The sequence below is a fragment of the Manduca sexta genome, chromosome 23 (genome assembly GCF_014839805.1).
Source record: "Manduca sexta isolate Smith_Timp_Sample1 chromosome 23, JHU_Msex_v1.0, whole genome shotgun sequence".
NCBI classification, from domain to species: Eukaryota; Metazoa; Arthropoda; class Insecta; order Lepidoptera; family Sphingidae; genus Manduca; species Manduca sexta.
The window spans coordinates 4,046,150-4,064,112 of NC_051137.1; the positions used below are offsets into that span (position 1 = coordinate 4,046,150).

Consider the following 17,963-nt stretch of genomic DNA (forward strand, 5'->3'; position numbering starts at 1 on the left):
GAGGGTTTAGAATGACTGGAAGCAGGAATTGGGCGTACAGTCGACATTTTGCGTCGCAATTGTACGACAAAATCTGCTGAGTCCTCGATGCCAACAGGTCCAGGATTTGAAATTAACATTTCTCCAGGTAGGCGGAGAGTTTCTCCATAGAGCATTTCAGCAGTTGTGCACTTAATATCTTCCTTGAAGGCGGACCGCATGCCAAGGAGGACGAAAGGGAGCGCACGAACCCAAGAATCCTGGTGGCACATAAGTGCAGCTTTAAGTTGGCGATGAACGCGTTCTATCATCCCGTTAGCACAGGGGTGGTAAGAAGTTGTTCTAATGCGCTTGGTGGCGAAGTGTATCATCAGTCGGCGGAAAAGGTCCGACTCAAACTGAGTACCTTGATCAGTGGTTATGACTAAAGGAACGCCGAAGCGGGGAATCCATTCTCTGGTGAAAGTCTCGGCCACTTCCTCTGCGGTTATGGAACGCATTGGCCACACCTCGGGCCATCTGGTACCTCTGTCAATAGCTGTTAAACAATAGCGGAAATCATTGCAAACCGGCAAGGGACCGACGATGTCGAGGTGGACGTGTCGGAAACGACCGGATGGAAGGTCGAATTTGCCGGGCGGAGCAGAGTTGTGGCGCGACACTTTAGCACGTTGACACGCCTCACAAGTGCGAGCCCACTCCTTGCAATCCTTTTTGACAGAAGGCCAGACGAAACGTTTGGTCACGAGATGGGTTGTAGCACGAGCGCCTGGGTGACTTAAGTTATGCAGTTTGTTGAAGGCTGCTCTGCGAAAAGTAGGGGTTAAATAGGGACGAGGCTTACCGGTAGACATATCACAGGTGACCAGGATGTCAGTGCCAGGAATGACGACTTTAGTCAACTGAAGGCTAGAGTTATGGAGAAGAAGCTCAGCTAACTCCTGATCAGTCTCCTGTGATTTAGCAAGGTCTTCATAGTCTTGCTCGAGAGCGATAGCGTCGACGCGTGACATTGCGTCAGCGACGACATTGTCCTCTCCCTTAATATATTTAATGTCAGTGGTGAACTGACTAATAAAAGATAGTTGGTTCAACTGTGAGGGTGGGAGTTTTTCCCTACGCTGCACAAAAGCGTATAGGAGTGGTTTATGATCTGTGAATATGGTCACGTGCTGAACCTCGAGAACGTGGCGGAAGTGTTGTACGCTTTCGTACACCGCCAGCAGCTCGCGGTAATAAGTTGGCCACTGCGCTTGTTGTGTGGTAAGTTTCCTGCTAAAGAAAGCAAGGGGAAACCACTGCCCATCAATTTTCTGCTGAAGGCAGGATCCGACATGGGCACTTGAAGCGTCCGTAAACAATCCAAGGGGCGCGTCGTTAATCGGATGCTGTAGCAAAGTGGCATTGGATAGACTCCTTTACAGGCCTCAAACTGCGTCAGTAGCTCAGGCGACCATGTAAATGGTTTAGCGCCTTTGCCATTGGTAGCGACCACAGCGTCGATAAGTGGGGCCTGGAACTGCGCGGCGTGAGGCACGAAACGGCGGTAATAGTTTAACATGCCGAGAAAACGACGCACACCTTGTATAGTCTTCGGAGGGGGAAAACTCAAAATAGCTTGCACTCGTTCTTGTGGGGGTCTGGTGCCTTCTGGGCTGATATGGTAACCCAGAAATGCCACTTCACGAGCACCAAGGATACACTTCGAAGGGTTGATTACTACCCCGTAATTTTGGAGGCGCCCGAAAAGAATCCGAAGATGCTCCCGGTGGAGAGCCTCATCTGCAGAGTAGACGAGGATGTCATCCACGTAGGGAAAACAAAAGTCGAGACCCCGTGTGACCTCATCGACGAACCTTTGAAAGGTTTGACCGGCGTTACGGAGACCGAAGGTCATGAAGGGAAATTCGAAGAGGCCAAACGGAGTAACGATGGCGGTCTTCGGGACGTCCTCTTCTGCCACGGGGATCTGGTGGTAGGCCTTGACCAGGTCGAGGGTGCTAAAGATATTGGCACCTGCAAGATTGTGGGCAAAGTCGTTGATGTGTCGGACCGGGTAACGGTCTGGTATTGTTCTGGCGTTCAGTGACCTGTAATCGCCACAGGGACGCCAAGTGTTGTCTTTTGATGGCCATGTGCAAGGGGACGACCAGGCACTTTTAGATGGTCGTGCGATGCCTGATTGAATCATGTCATCAAATTCCTTTTTGGCTGAGATTAATTTCTGCGGAGCCAAACGCCGAGGCTGACAGGAAATGGGTGGCCCGTCCGTTGTTTTTATAAAGTGGACAGTGTTGTGTTTGACCGTCCTGGGAAGGCCTGGTGGACGGGTTATATCAGGAAACTCTGCCAGCACCTGTGCGAAAGCAGAATTGGCTGAAGCAACGGCTTTGATACTGGGTTGCTCCGATGTTGCAGAAGAGGCGGAAGCTGAAAGGCTAGTGGTTCCGTCAACCAATTTTTATTGCGACAATCTGGCAAAAGATGGTAATAAGACAGGAAATCTGAGCCCAGAATAGCGGTGGTAACGTCGGCAACGACGAACTGCCAAATAAATTTCCGGCGGAGACCAAGGTTCAGTGTCAAGTTAATAGTGCCGTAGGTCTTAATACTGCTCCCATTAGCGGCGCTGAGCTCGTAGTCAGTGGGTTTCCTCTGACCTGCAAGCCAGCGGCGTGGGTAGCAGCATAGATCAGACCCAGTGTCAATAAGGAATTGTCGCTTAGTGACATGGTCAGTGACAAATAGACGGCGGCCGTTGGGTTGAGTGGAGTCGCAATCAGTCGCCGCCGCTACTGATTGCTCGGAGGGTTTTCCGACTCCCAGTTGCAAGGAGTAACACACTTGTTGGCCTTTGTACCATACTTCTTGTGATACCAACAACTCGAGCGGGCATTGTAAGTGGTATTGCGGGAAGATTGCCTTCTTCTAGATGAGGAGCGATCCCGAGACCTAAAGCGACCAGTGCGGGTGGAGGATAGAGCAGCAACTTGCTTTCTTAGCTCCTCAATCTGCTCCATCAAGGTGGTCAGAGAAGGCGCGGCGGCAGTGGCGCAAACATTTGCAGTAGCTGGTTGCGCCTCAACAACCTTGTCAGCTATGTCGGCGATCCTCTCCAAACCGAGATCGGCCTGGGCGGCGAGGATGCCTTGAACATGCTGAGGTAAGCGTCGTAGCCATAACTGACGAAGGATGTTGTCGTCGGTAAATGTGGGCCCTGCAAGAGATTTCAGGTGACGGAGGAATTGTGATGGTTTCCTATCACCAAGTTCCTCCTCACTGAGAAGTTTCCTCAACCTTTGTTCTTCAGATGAAGAAAACCGTTTGACAAGTGTGTTTTTTAAGTTTTTATATTTGTCCTGAGCCGGGGGATTGGCCACTATGTCCTCGATTTCCCCAGCAATTTGATGATCAATTTTGCTGAGAATGTGACTGTATTTGGTCTCATCCGTGGTAATCCCTGCAAGCAAAAACTGTGCCTCTGCTTGAGCAAACCAAACGTTTGCCCTATCAGGCCAAAATGGTGGCAGTTTTATAGCAACCCTGCATATGGACGTAGCATTAGGCTGCACTTGCGAGGCGCGCAGATTAGCGTTTTCAGCCTCCAAAGCGGAGAGGCGAGCTAGCAATTCCTCAGACATGGTTAATGAAAGGGAATGAATAAGCAGGTGTTGGAAAGGAACCACAACCAACCGTCACCACACACAATAATAAAATTTAGGTTTTTAGATATTTGCACTTGTGATAAACATAAAATAGCAGATAAACATAAATGAACACAAAATGGTAAAATACTTAGAAATTAGTTGTGTGGTTTGATATAAGCAAATACAAAATATATACTTAATCTAAATGGACAATAACCATTGAGCGAATTTCTACAATGAGTATTAACGTTACGGTTAGTCCGGCTGATTGCCATCACTTATTTTATACAAAGGTATGAACAAATTTAAGTTAATGTAAACAAAGTTGGATTAAATGTAAACAATATTAACAAATGCTATATGGCACTTTAAATTTAAATAGCAGTCACACCGAATGTCACTGGATGTTATCGTTAAGATTGAACTTCACTGAGGTTAAAATGTCTGTAATGGACTTGTAATTTCCAAGTCTCCGGCAAAAACGTAGATAAGCAGTACTTGCGTGAACCGGAACGAAGCACGTTGACAGGTGACAGCTAAGTTGACAGGTGACAGCTAAGTTGACAGGTGACAGCTAAGTTGACAGGTGACAGCTAAGTTGACAGTTGACAGCTAAGTTGACAGTTGACAGCTAAGTTGACAGTTGACAGGAGCAGTCATTTGCTAGTACGGCCGATGCCGATGTTGCCGATGGCGAACCACGGTGGCGCGGCATAGCACCCACGCCGATGACGTCACTCAAGTGGTTGTTGAAATACAATTTCGGCGAACTTCCTCTTGAGATTTTTTTATGCACAAACTTCCAATTGCGTTGACTCTCGACAATCCGGGTGTATTGGACCGATCTAGCCGTGGCGGCGACCGATGTATCTCGCTCAGCGTCGTAGTTGCTGGACCGGGTAAGCGGTGAGCTTGCGGGGGGCCCTGATGAGGCCGATGCTGGGCGAAAGTTGTTGCCACGGCGTTTTTCAGTCGTCAATGCTCATCAATACGGCTGTTGCAGGTTGCGACTTACGTGTTCACATCACGTCGGGGTCACCAATTTGGGATCGCTGGATGTAGGTTTTTCTGCGAGCACCGTATTGAGGCTGACAATAATAAAAATTCGGTCTTCTTATAACGGCCTTTTATTTTATCGTTTAATTGTACAGAGCCGCGCACTCCACTTCGTGTGTTCGGTGCGTGTGAGTTCCCTTGTCGTAGACAATACTCCGTTTTAGTTTTTGTCCATAGACATACCGAGTGGCGTTCGGATACGCCACAGATTTAACTATCTCTCGCTAGTCAAAACAATTATGCTGGCCAGTTTCAATAAATATATTTACGCTGACCACGGATCGTGACACATTTGCATGGGCCATTATTATGGCGAGTTTTATATTTTATGTACCTACGTACATTGTTTGCAGTCCTTGCGAATACAAAATATCCTATCGCTAACATAGTTATATTATCTCGCCTACATTCACAATTATTCTAAATCGTTTAAAATTTATTATCTAAATAACGTCGTAGAAACCTATATAGGTCCGTATGAACATCTGTTGTATTTTTAGAAAGAAAGTTTCATGGACACATCACTGCAAAACAAAGCGCGGCAAAGCGTAAATTAAAAAAAGAACAACAGTACAAAAAAAGACTCAAGAAATAGGTGAGCCTTGATACTTTTTGCATCAAGCTCAGCCAGGTCAATAACCTGGCGAAAACAAATATTGCTCAGAATGCGCCGCGATATTTTTGCAGCTCGTTAGCTGCAAATATTATCTTGTACAGAAATAAGAAAACGACAACACTATACATCACGTAAAAATAATGTAACATTAATTAACATATGACACATTATTATTTTTTTATTCGAAATTGCTCGCTTATTTGTGCTGCTATTCTAGTAATGGGAATCATAAGTATATCATTTTAAAAACACGAATTAAATATATAAATAAACTTACACCAATTAACTACACATAATTCATAAAGTGATTAAAAATAATGTGGTTCTGGTTAAGCTGAATAGTCTATATCCTGTAGGTATGAAACAGCATAGCAGCGTACTGCATGTCCTAGGTTTCTGATAATACACTAACATCCTGCCTACAAACGCGCGTTAGTCATTTATGACACAAACACACATGCATTTATCCCCGAATGGATAGGCAAAGGCGTAACCAGAGCAGCCCTTTCGCCATATGTATTCCGTCCTATGTTGTGATAGGTGGCAAGCCTATCGCCATATCGGGCACAAATTCCAGACCCCGGGCTGTACTGAGTAGGAAAAGCCGGTATCAGTGACCGACCTGGGACATCACAGCGGTGTCTTATCATACACGCAATTTTACTACACCAACAAGGTATCATCCGAGTGCATAATATTATATCTGTGCCAATAAGAGGGGAACCCTAACGGATATAGTTAGCAGTGAGTACTCACGACTGGTGACTCATCAGCGGCTAGGGCCCACACCGCGAGCGCTGCGCCTGCGACTCCCGCCGCGCCGCCAACCAATATCCGTCTTCGAGACATTTTCTGAAAAGCAAAAAAATACGTAACTCCAATGACGTATTACAAAAAAAAAACATCTTAGCGTAACTCTATAAGAAATGTAAATCAGCTAACCATTTAAAAATTAACTCTATATGTTGTGTGATTAATGACTTGTATAATTCCGTGGTAGCCATACTGTTTAGATATTAATATAATATACTACACATATCATGTATGTTTTAATTATAAAGGCAGAGTTTCCAAGTATTATGTATTTGAAAAATAAGTAGGTACTTTAGACATTTGATTACATTTTCCCAAACTTTTAAATGGCGTAGTGTAAATTGTTTTTCTTACATTGTATGTACTACGTGCTATGGGTTGCTATTGCCGCATCGGTCTAGTGCCACTTGGCAGCGTGCGTAGACGGCCGTGAACTGCAAAGTCTTGGGGTCGAATTCTAGGTCGCGTTGCGTCGTGCGTGAGTTATTCAATTTAAAAAATATGATTTAACGTAATGGACTTTCTCATACGACACCGAGAAATAGGTCAGGGTTATATAAATCATGTGCCAAAATATTGAATATGTGGAAGTAAGATTAGGAAAGACCGTGTTGCGATATGTTGATTAAAAAGTATCGTGGAGTGCTGTCAATACGACTTCCGAAATTATTTAACAGAATTGCGTAACTATTTATGTTTTGTAGTTTTATATTTACATTAGGTTAAGCGGACTGGCCACCAGACTGGCGAAAGTTATCGATACTTTTCTTATTAAGGACATGTTTTTTTCTCGATACTTGAGGTCCGATGTTAGTCTCCCTCCTGTTAACCAGTAAGTATTCAATGCAATCTGTTTTTTACCAACTTCAAAAAAGGATGAGGTTATTGATTCGACGTCTATTATTATGTATGTTTTATAAAACTGAGCACAGAGTGTTTGTAGCAAAAAGAACTAAGCGTTTGATATGTTTAACGAAATTATAAAAAATTTTGTTTGTTGTAATTTTGGTATTATGAAATGTAGTGATTCGAAATATGATTTTACGAATGGTTATAAGAATTATCTATTTTGTAATTTCAGGATTTGATAGGTTATTTTTGGCGCCAGAACCTAATGTGTTAGAATGTCTATGAATAGTGCCATTATTATGCATTATTTCTCTAAAAAACCTTTTTCTTACGATGACTATAATGCTAATAAAATATTTTGGTATAACGCTGACTCGGCAACTTTTGCCAAATTCCTAATAATCTAGGTTGTTTAGTAAGCATTTTTCTTTCACACTTCATACAGTATTAATGTGCTATAGGTGGACAAAATGCTATAGGTATTTCCTGCCAATCAGCTAAAGTCGTAGACAACAGAGTAATGCAAAGAATTACGATCTAACGTGAGCTCATAAAATAACCATAAAAATGTAACACAATATATCTTGGAGGGGAATCTTTAGAATTTTTGATTCGATCTCAAAAAACATTAATGCACCCACTCCCGCCGTGTGTATTCCACCCCATGATGTGATAGGTGGCCAGCCTACCGCCATATCGGGCACAAATTCCGAACTCTGGTCTGATACTGAGTAGAAAAACCGAACATCGCTTTGCCCGACTTGGGTATCGAACCCAAGACCTCAGCACTGCAGTCGTACAGTAATCAACTACGTCATCGTCATCTAAGGTCTATTTATCTTCGTACTCACGAATATTTTTCTTACTTTGTTCTTACCAAAACCTTTCAAGAAGTTTTTAGGTCAATGTGGCAACCGAGAAATCCAACCTTTTTGCTTTCCAAAATCGTACATCGGTAGATATAAAATTAGGGAACGATATATATAGAGCAACAATTTGTCTGTCTAGTTATTTCTTTTTTATATCAGACAGTTTTTTTTTCACACGTTAAAGACGTGTACGCAACAAAAAAAAAATGCAAAAAAACCGAGAATAACCTAATCAAATCAAATTGGAATAGTTCCAATACGAATGATGCTGGGATGCTTAGCATCACGATAAATGCAGCGATATTGGTAATGACAATTATAAACTTTTAAATGCTCTGTGGCGCTTCATTGGATTTTGTATGACATCCAAATAAATGATTCCCCGAAACTAATTCGAAGATTTTTTTTTTTTTTGGTAGAGCGAAGTTTTGTCCATTATTGATTATCCACGACGAGGACTCTGTTTCCTTTGATAATATTCGATGTAACTAGAGAATACGTACTTTAGTTTTAGATTCGGATGCACGGCTTACTGTATATTTTTTATCGACGACTCGGCAAAGTGGCCGCGCTACATCTGATGGTAAATGAAGATAAACACAAAAACATGTCGAACGGCAAGAAATAATCAACCCGGGACAGTCGGCACAGTTACACCGGTCTGATTGTTTCTTCAGGCTCCGCTTGAAGGACCCTAAGTTGTAGGAAGAACGAGACATGTATGCCAGCAAACTGTTTCACAGCTTAATGTTGGTAGAAATATTAATAACCTAGCGCTTTGGTTCAAGTGGGAACGGAAGAGACAACAAAGCTGTAGTTTCGGACTATTTAATTAGAGAAATTGCTACTGTTTTGTTTGCTTTTACACATCAGTCTCTCATTATTAAATAGTAATTAGTACTACGTAAAACATAGAACTAGCTCGCAGAATTGATAGCAGATGGGGCAAGAAGGTTCTGGAGTAGAGGCCACGAACTGGCAAGCGCAACGTCGGACATCAACTCGCGAAGTAAACAGATGACCTCATAAAAGTCTCTGGATGCAGGCCGCTTCCAATGGATCGATCTGGAAATCTTTGGAGGAGGCCCATGTTCAGCAGTGGACATCCTGCGGCTGATGATGATGAAGGCGTAAAATGTGCAACTAAGTATATTCTGCGTTACTTTACAATTTATTAACACCAAGGACAGTCGTAAAATATTTTTTATGGCCAATTAATGGTATGTCATAACAACAGGCCTTTGATAAATAACCACGAATCTAAGGTAACGTAAAACCGTTATCTTTGTAATAGGTATGTCATTTATTACAGCTGTATAAAATACAAGGAAATAAATAAAAACGCACATGATGTGTTTAATTATAATGTCTATTGATGTAGATAATTTTCATCAAGAAATAGCCCAAGACAATTTGATATGAGAACAAAGTTTTCTAAATTACTCCAGAGTTCAAGCAGCAAAAATGATTAGGTTAGTTCTACTACTGGACACCTAGAACAGTTTATTTATGAACAATTTTCTTTTAACCCTCAACACATTTGAGATTATTTGACAGCAAAGTTGACGCTGATAGCTACTCATACAGCATCATGTGCATACCACACAGCACACAGCATCTCTTATAAATATAAAATTACTATCAAGGTTATAACATGTACAACTGCTACATTAGAGAACAACACTGATCATATCCATAATGATAACATATTTTATTAATAAAGACCAATAAATGTAGCGAAATAAATGCAACTGTAACCCGAGTAGCGGGAATTGACTCCAATCAGCTCAGCAAAACGTGTGCGGGCGTGCATTTGTTCAAGTAATATTATTGGAAACTGTGCAGAAACGACAAAACTTTGTGAGGCATTACGTTTAATGTACATCTTTGTCGCAGTTGAAAAGTTTATTTCTTTAATTTATTTAAGGATTTAAAAGGCAGGATAAAAGCAATGGTCTAAGATTTTGAAAACTTGCAGTGTTACGTACTTCTTTAATTATAGGGCAGCATGCAAATTTAAATATTTGGATAGCTGCAACATTTGGATACCATTTTTATAAAAGTTAAAGTTATCTGCATTTAGGTCGATAGTCTCTTTATTACTACGAGCATACGCAACCTATATATTATTTTATCTATATATAATATTGCAGTGCTGAGTAGCCACATCCTTCATTTTCTACAAAGTCATCATGATAAACATTGAATGGTGGCTAAGATTGAACATGACTCACTGTAAAAAGTCATAGGAAACCTATCTATCTGAAGAAACTGTAAAAGTGAAAAAGACATAGGAAACCAATTCTACTTAATCGAAGAATCTGTAGAAGTGATAGTTATTCTAGCGATAGGTAACCATACTGTAGAGTATAGAGTTATAGTAGCTGTATGGAACTTAAGCCCGCCCCGAGCAAACGGCCAAAAGCATTCGTTCCACACATTTACAGTGCACAAGTTACGGGCAGGAATATGTAGATTTATGACAATGTTGATATTTTTGAAAATTTAATACTACCAAAATGTTCCTTATTATATTCTCTATCTAATATAGGTTGGAAATTATAATTATATGTACTTCAGGAAGAGAGGCGCGAACAATTTGAATAGCATTTTCATTATGAAATTAATGTAACACTGTACACAGTACCAAAGTAAAGATAACATATTGTAGAAATGTTATTTTTTCCATATATTGTAATATCAATTTCGTATAGATACCTTTTAAAAATACGGTTAGCGCAAAATTTTATTGGGAGCACCGCCTTAAGAAAGCCCGCCAACGCAACTATCATTCATATACATAATACATATACATAGACCGCTTATTGCGTTTTCAAGGTTGATTCACATACATTTACTAAATTTACATTCTATGGTAAACTTGATTATCGATTGTAATGATTCTCTTCGTCTTTATATTGTATTTTAGCATATTCTATTTTAAACTCTGATTAGTTTAATCCTAATTCCATTTATTTTCCCGATAATACGGATACAAGATACCATAATCGACGAATTCCTTATCACCGAATATTGTAGTCATTAGATGACGTAATGACGTCTACCACGGCGTTATCACGCAGATTCCACTATATCTGGCAACGTGTTTAAATATTGCTAAATGCTCAACGCGTGGAAATTGGATTTTCGCGTGTGATTTTGATTATAGTGTGCTTGTCATTGTTCTGTGATTATTGTCTTGTCATTTTTTTTTCAGGATTGTCTGACGCAACCATTGATATAGGTTAAAACATTATTTCTTAACTGCGCGATGACGCTACAAAACAATCAAAATACCTAATTAAGATTTGTTTGTTAACGACTAAAAAATATAAAACAAATATTTCATAATTCTGTAGTTTCGTGATTTATAAAATGTATACTAGATTCATATTAGTGTAAATTTAAGATATTTTAAGGCGTTTGTAAATTGATACACAAGTCTATTTGAAAATAACTTCTATTTTATTCGTTAATGCCTAAGTAATAACAAATTTTCCTTGTTACGTGTGTATTTTACTTTATTCTTAACTCTACATTTAAGTCTTATAAATATTTTATTTGTATTTATACAGAAAATTAGACTAAATCTAACATTACAAATATTACCCTTTTTGAGTATGACCTAATACCTAAACAAGATCATATACCATGGTCAATGCTAACAAATAATAAGGAAAACTGTTGCCAAGCTAATTTATTTATCATTTTGTGTTTTGTCATAGTGTAATACGTTGTATTATGATGCAAGATATCCCATTATGATTTAATTTAAATCAAACATTTTTTGATATAATATGAATGAATGATGTTTTTATCAAATCTCTACAATGTCAGATTACGTAACACTTTTCACGCGAGTTGCAATATTGATTGGGCTTTGTTTTGGTCAGTACAGATCAATGCAGCACCCTTTAGCAGTGGCAAAGCGTAAAATTTTCTGACAGAGAACCCGACACAATATAGGAACTAATATCCAGAAATGTGGTCTGCAAATCATTCTAAAACATCATGTACAGGTACTAATAATAAATACGGTTTGCAAAAATGTGTAGGTTTTCGGTTGAAAAAAAAAACAAAAGTTTTATTGACATTTTCTTAATAGGCTACATATTATGGGACTAGGTTCACCATGACGTTTTTTTTAGGCTACCCCTGCAGTAAAGATTGGGCGCAAACTGCGAGTGAGATAATAGAAGCCCCCGACTTAACTATTGCAGAGGCCAGGGAAGGAAGTGGGGGAGGGAAGGGTAGAGGAAGGATGGAAATTTTTAGCATGGATGGAAGTTCGCAGGCCCTTTTAAACCTCAATGTGTTTTTTAATCAAAACGTATGTATATACTTAGTCTTAGCCTGCCACAAATGTTTCTTCGTGCATGGACATACATGCGGTCACCATTAAGTTAAGTACCTCTATCATCAAATGGAAATATGGTCAGCGATCTATAATTGCACTTGTTATATCTCTGTCCACCTCTTCAACAATGCGTAAACATACGCTACATTATAATAGATCGTTAACAAGAGTATTAATTATAGTGATTCATGATTAAAACGTTTATCACTTCCGAGGTGTCTGTCTCTTGTGATAATGCGCGGCAAGGTCGCGGCGTTTACTTATCACTTAGCGATATATATTTTAACACTAGCTGATGCTCGCGACTCCGCCCGCCTGAAAGATTTCGCGTTTAAAGTCCAATATTTACTTTTGAGAAAAAATAACCTCTATCAATCAATCTAGGGCAGTCTCCGAGTACCAAATTTCATCCATATCCGTAAAACCTTTTGAATAGAAGGTTTTACTTTAACTTCTAACAAATACGCAAACGATTTATAATTCAAAGTTCTGTATGGTGTTGCTACTGTTTATGGGCGATCGTATTGTGTCATTAAATTACAATATAAAACCTACAAACTCTCGCATTAATTATATCAGTAGGATAGTACTAGAAAAATGTGTTGCAATTCCACGATTCACGCTGAGTCGGCTAATCGATATCATTTTAAAATATGGATTAAAAGATGAATGACTGATTTTAAATTTGTAATATTACGTTTTGTTGGAGTAATATTTACCCGCGGCTCGACCTGTTCGTAAGTCGATTAGTCATCTTTAAGTATATAATCTAGTAGTTTGACCTTAAGAGTTACTAAATAATACTATTCGTTAAACCGCCATTTTCGATAAAAGATCCAAATCGCTTTCGGTCTATCTCAAAAATGGACCAATCAGAACAAAGTATTTTTTGACTCGCTTACAAATGAGTTATTTTGATTGGTTCATTCTCGGCATCAGATTAAAGATTGAGATTGGGATCCTTTATTGAAAATGGCTGATAATCAGACCCTTCCGATATTTAAAAAATATTTTAACAGTATTGCAATATTAAATAAATTATCACCAGTTGCAAAGATAACGGACATTCCCAATTCTAAATATACAGAAAGATTTATGAATGAATATTTTTGGAACATCAAGTGTGATGACCGGACAGGAAGGTCAAGCGCTAATCTAATGAAGTTTTAGGCGTGTGGATATCAATTAGCGGATATTAACAGCTGTACTTTTCACTTAAACAGATTAAGGCTAGTTATTTTAACGTACTTATTTAGTAGAATGGTAGTCTATGAAATCAACATTCCATACACATTAACATTAATATGGAAACTTGGAAATTTCCAAAATCAGACCAATTTCTAAAACTTACGTAAGTCATGGCTGTTTTTTTACGGAATAATTTACTGAGTAGGGTAAAAAACTGATTTCGATTGTTTATTGGTGAAACTCATAATATGACTCAATTGACTGCAACAATCAGACAAACATCTTATTGCCTTCACTTGCCAATAAACTAGTATAAGTGTAATAATTGATTAAAACTTAAACGAATAATCTTTAGGGGCATAAAAAACCTTATATAACGTAAAATATAAGGTCACTGTTATTTAATTTAGACAAAGTCACCTTTGCATGTTGAGACGGCACTTCAGATCCTATACAAATCCATTCAATCTAAGCGAATTGCTCTTAGTCCCAGACGCACTTACGACACGGCGGGTGAGTAAGTGGATAAGCACTTAAGCTTAAGCCGTTGTATTCTAGCGTAAGTTGTGAGTTCAGCCTCTCATCAGTTCAATTTGCATTAAACCCGTTTACATCAAACACACAAATATTGCGAAACTGAATCACATTATACCTAGAAACTACTATTTATCAATGGATATCTCTCATAACTCCAAAATGATTAATAAAACATCTATAAGGAATCCTTTTTCTACAAAATATATTATCGACGTTAAAATTCCATTATGATTAGAGGAACGTCGGAGCGCATTACTTATTCTTATAGCAACACCGGTACTAAATATTCTGGCGTCTTCCGTAAAACGGAGACATTTTTTGCACACTGCAGCATGTAATGGCAGACGGTTAATGTACGCGCATTGTTGGCAAAAATCGGAGTTCATTAGGTCGGCACGGAGCCAGGAATAAAACCCCTAATGGCAAAAACGTAATAAAAGTTGTAGTTTCTATTGACGTATTGTCTGGTACCTCTAAATTGCGAAATGAAAATGGGAAGAGGTCTCGACGGTTCATAATCAGGATTTTTGTAAGAGCTCAGTATAGTAGCATTTATCTCTAATAAAGCAATTTCTTAGACTGTCGGGCTATCCCGGAGGCACTGCATCTGGCGGAGGCCCGTCATGCCTGGCGTTTAGCTATCCAAGACTCGACCAAGTAAAGTCACGGTCCTCAGCACTGAGGGAACGATTAGAGAGAGAGACTGTCGGATCCATTCCAGACGTCTTGACATTGTGAGCGCCCTTGAACCTGCAAACAACTTGACCGAAATCCGTCAAGCCAATAACAAGTTCAATATCGACAGACCATTTTCCTACAAATTATTGAGTTCAATATAGCTTTTATAACAAGTTATGCTACGCAATAAAGCCTACTACGACGAAACATTAATTATCGTAGTCTATTACATCTTCGTTTGACTGACAATAAGTAATAATGTAAATAACATTACGTTGATAAAGATGAATTAATGGGAAAATTGTAACAACCACAAAACGGAACCTAATTAACTACGAACCAAACGAAAATTACTACTAAATTGGATTATTTATTTTTAATCTTGCTAAAATTGTGCCAATATTAAACTATGTATTTTAATTGTAAATTGCAAAATCTTTTGGCTCAGTTATTAATCCCATGTAAATCTTCAGTTTTGGGGGTAATAATAATAAAAAAGAAAACTCTACATAAGAGAAAACTTGAAGATAGTTATTTGACATTTGCGACTGTATTTGGAGTTCTTTGATAGTGCTAATAGTGAGAGACTATGGATATTTAACTGGTAAGTATGAATTTCGTCTTTCTTAGAGCAAAAATTAGGAATTGTCTCACTATAAAGATGTTAACGATTTCAATGTTCAGGATATCTATTATATTAAATGCCTTAAGCAGGCGAAACCAAAATTACAGCATTCGGGACAGTTCAAGAAAATTTGGCCGCATGCCGATACCCGGGACAATCAACGTGAGCCACCCAATGTACGCATGTTATATTGTGTGAAGACTGCGTGCGGCATGTGTGCCACACGCCGGCACTGAAGCCAGAACCAAAATAGCCTCAATGTGAAATTGTCGTGGCGGTGTTATGGCCACGTGAAGTCAGGTGACTGCACTACACTAGCTCGGCATTCTAATTAAAATATCTAGTTAGATGCAATTGACGCGCCAATCGGCGTCTGCTGTTCACGTAATACACTGCAGTTATTCATCGTGACAACTTAGCATTTTCTTGCACTTACGTAGTACGTAAAATTCACAATATAAGTAGAATTATACGAAGATGTTCTGTTATGGAAGTATTAGTTGAGTTTAATATTGCTTCACACCGGAAAACTGTTTTACGTGTGATTTAAACACCATAAACTAAAAGTCCTTGATACAGGTCACCGCGATGATGTCATAAGGAATGGTTAACTAGCTTCTTAAAACAATTGAAAAACATATTGTAGCGATATAATGATATCTATTTCTACATGCATAATAAGGTAATTTTATTGATCGAAACTATTAAAAGGTACCTACCGGTATGAAAAGTCCCTTTGTCTTGTTACGCTTCTGTATTTAAGGTCATACAACCTATGTTATCTAACTCTACATTTTTAATTTTTTACAAAAATAATAGCAATCATTAATTAATAAGCTCGGACTAACCAGTAACTACACTTATTTGATACAAAAGTTTCAATTCATAGTAATTTTTAAAATAATAAATTCTTACATTATACTTATGTAAAATATTATTAATAATATCTCTAAGTAAATGCTGTTTATGCATTATAAATTTTACTTACCTTATAAGTAAGAAGATCCAAAGGAAAACTACGTTGTACACATGTAATATACTTTATTTCAAAAACTAATTTTGGTGTACGCAAGGACAAACAGTTATTTGTAATAGGTTTTGCTTTGATTGTAAGATTGACTAGGCGTTATAAAATTAAAAGAACAGTCCACATCACTAGCATTCAATTTTTGATAATAAATCACACCGCAAGTTATTACTTAACTAAATATTCAGTACATTGTATTAATCGGTGAATCGTAGCGCCAAGTGACGCTACGTTCGCGAATTACCTAACCGGGCGACCTACTGACTGACCGAAAATTCGTACGTTCGATCCTATGAGCCCGTTTGACATTGAATATTACGAACTTCACACTTGTTTTAAATCTACAAACTTATCTTCTGCGCACGTAACTGGACAAAAATAACATAAACGCCATACATTCATTCAAGTTTCATCAACAGAGCATGCCTTGGCTGGGTGCAAAGTAAAGTTTGTAATCTAGTAGCGCAGCCAGTACCTATAATTGAGGCATGATTTAATATAATTTTAAACTCTACAGTGTTGAATAACTGATAAAGATTTCCTCATCATAGAACAATATTTTGTAGTCATTTATATTGTTCAGTTCAGTCATAATGTACGAAGATCCATCTAGCGAGAAAAGACTGAACTAAAACCAATCTATGCCACTGAAACTAACCGCCATTGTTTTTCCTCGATTATAAGTACACATTATGTGGATTTTCCTCATTTTGGATTCGCAGGGAGGTTTAAGTGAGTTTAAGAGGCTAATTGATAAAGAATACTTAGATAACTTTTAGTGGATGATTGAAAAATCAGCCATAAATTAAATAAAATTATTTTCCATAGCTTTCTGCCCACAACTCCGCTTGCTTAAAGTCGGTGTTACTTACGTCCCCTAGGGTCCCAATACACCATATATACCCTGCAACATAGAACACGAGCAACGCAGAGGTGGGCACCTACTAAGAGATTCTTTGTTTGTGTTCGATTTTGTTGAAATAAACCTTATATGTTAAACAGAATAATGCTCCACATTTTTCAGTAAATAGATTTTGATTCTAGTGCGTAGCACTTGCCTAGTATGCCAACGAACTTTTTTCCTCACGCCTATAACATGTCTTATATAGGTACCGCTTAAGAAAATGGCTATACAGCTTAACAAACGGGCTATACCGCTTAAGAAATATACCGCTTAAGAAACGGGCTATACCGCTTAAGAAACGGGCTATACCGCTAAGAAACGGGCTATACCGCTTAAGAAACGGGCTATACCGCTTAAGAAACGGGCTATACCGCTTAAGAAACGGGCTATACCGCTTAAGAAACGGGCTATACCGCTTAAGAAACGGGCTATACCGCTTAAGAAACGGGCTATACCGCTTAAGAAACGGGCTATACCGCTTAAGAAACGGGCTATACCGCTTAAGAAACGGGCTATACCGCTTAAGAAACGGGCTATACCGCTTAAGAAACGGGCTATACCGCTTAAGAAACGGGCTATACCGCTTAAGAAACGGGCTATACCGCTTAAGAAACGGGCTATACCGCTTAAGAAACGGGCTATACCGCTTAAGAAACGGGCTATACCGCTTAAGAAACGGGCTATACCGCTTAAGAAACGGGCTATACCGCTTAAGAAACGGGCTATACCGCTTAAGAAACGGGCTATACCGCTTAAGAAACGGGCAACAACAATAGCAACAATAACCTAAACATTGATTACAGCACTTGGCACGACTT

The 17,963-nt window shown here is 39.0% G+C and overlaps 1 protein-coding gene across 2 annotated transcripts in view; it reads right to left on the reverse strand.

Annotated features, from left to right (window-relative positions):
• LOC115443682 (glycerol-3-phosphate dehydrogenase, mitochondrial) overlaps window positions 1-16,515 on the reverse strand; it is a 30,574-nt gene extending 14,059 nt beyond the window's left edge. For both annotated transcript variants that reach the window (XM_037441777.1, XM_037441778.1), the window contains exons 1-2: window positions 16,203-16,515; window positions 6,055-6,150 (exon numbers count right to left, since the gene is read on the reverse strand). In XM_037441777.1, the coding sequence (XP_037297674.1) occupies window positions 6,055-6,147 (93 nt within the window). In that variant the 5' untranslated portion in view covers window positions 6,148-6,150; window positions 16,203-16,515. The remainder of the gene's footprint in view (window positions 1-6,054; window positions 6,151-16,202) is intronic.
• Window positions 16,516-17,963: the final 1,448 nt, after the last annotated feature.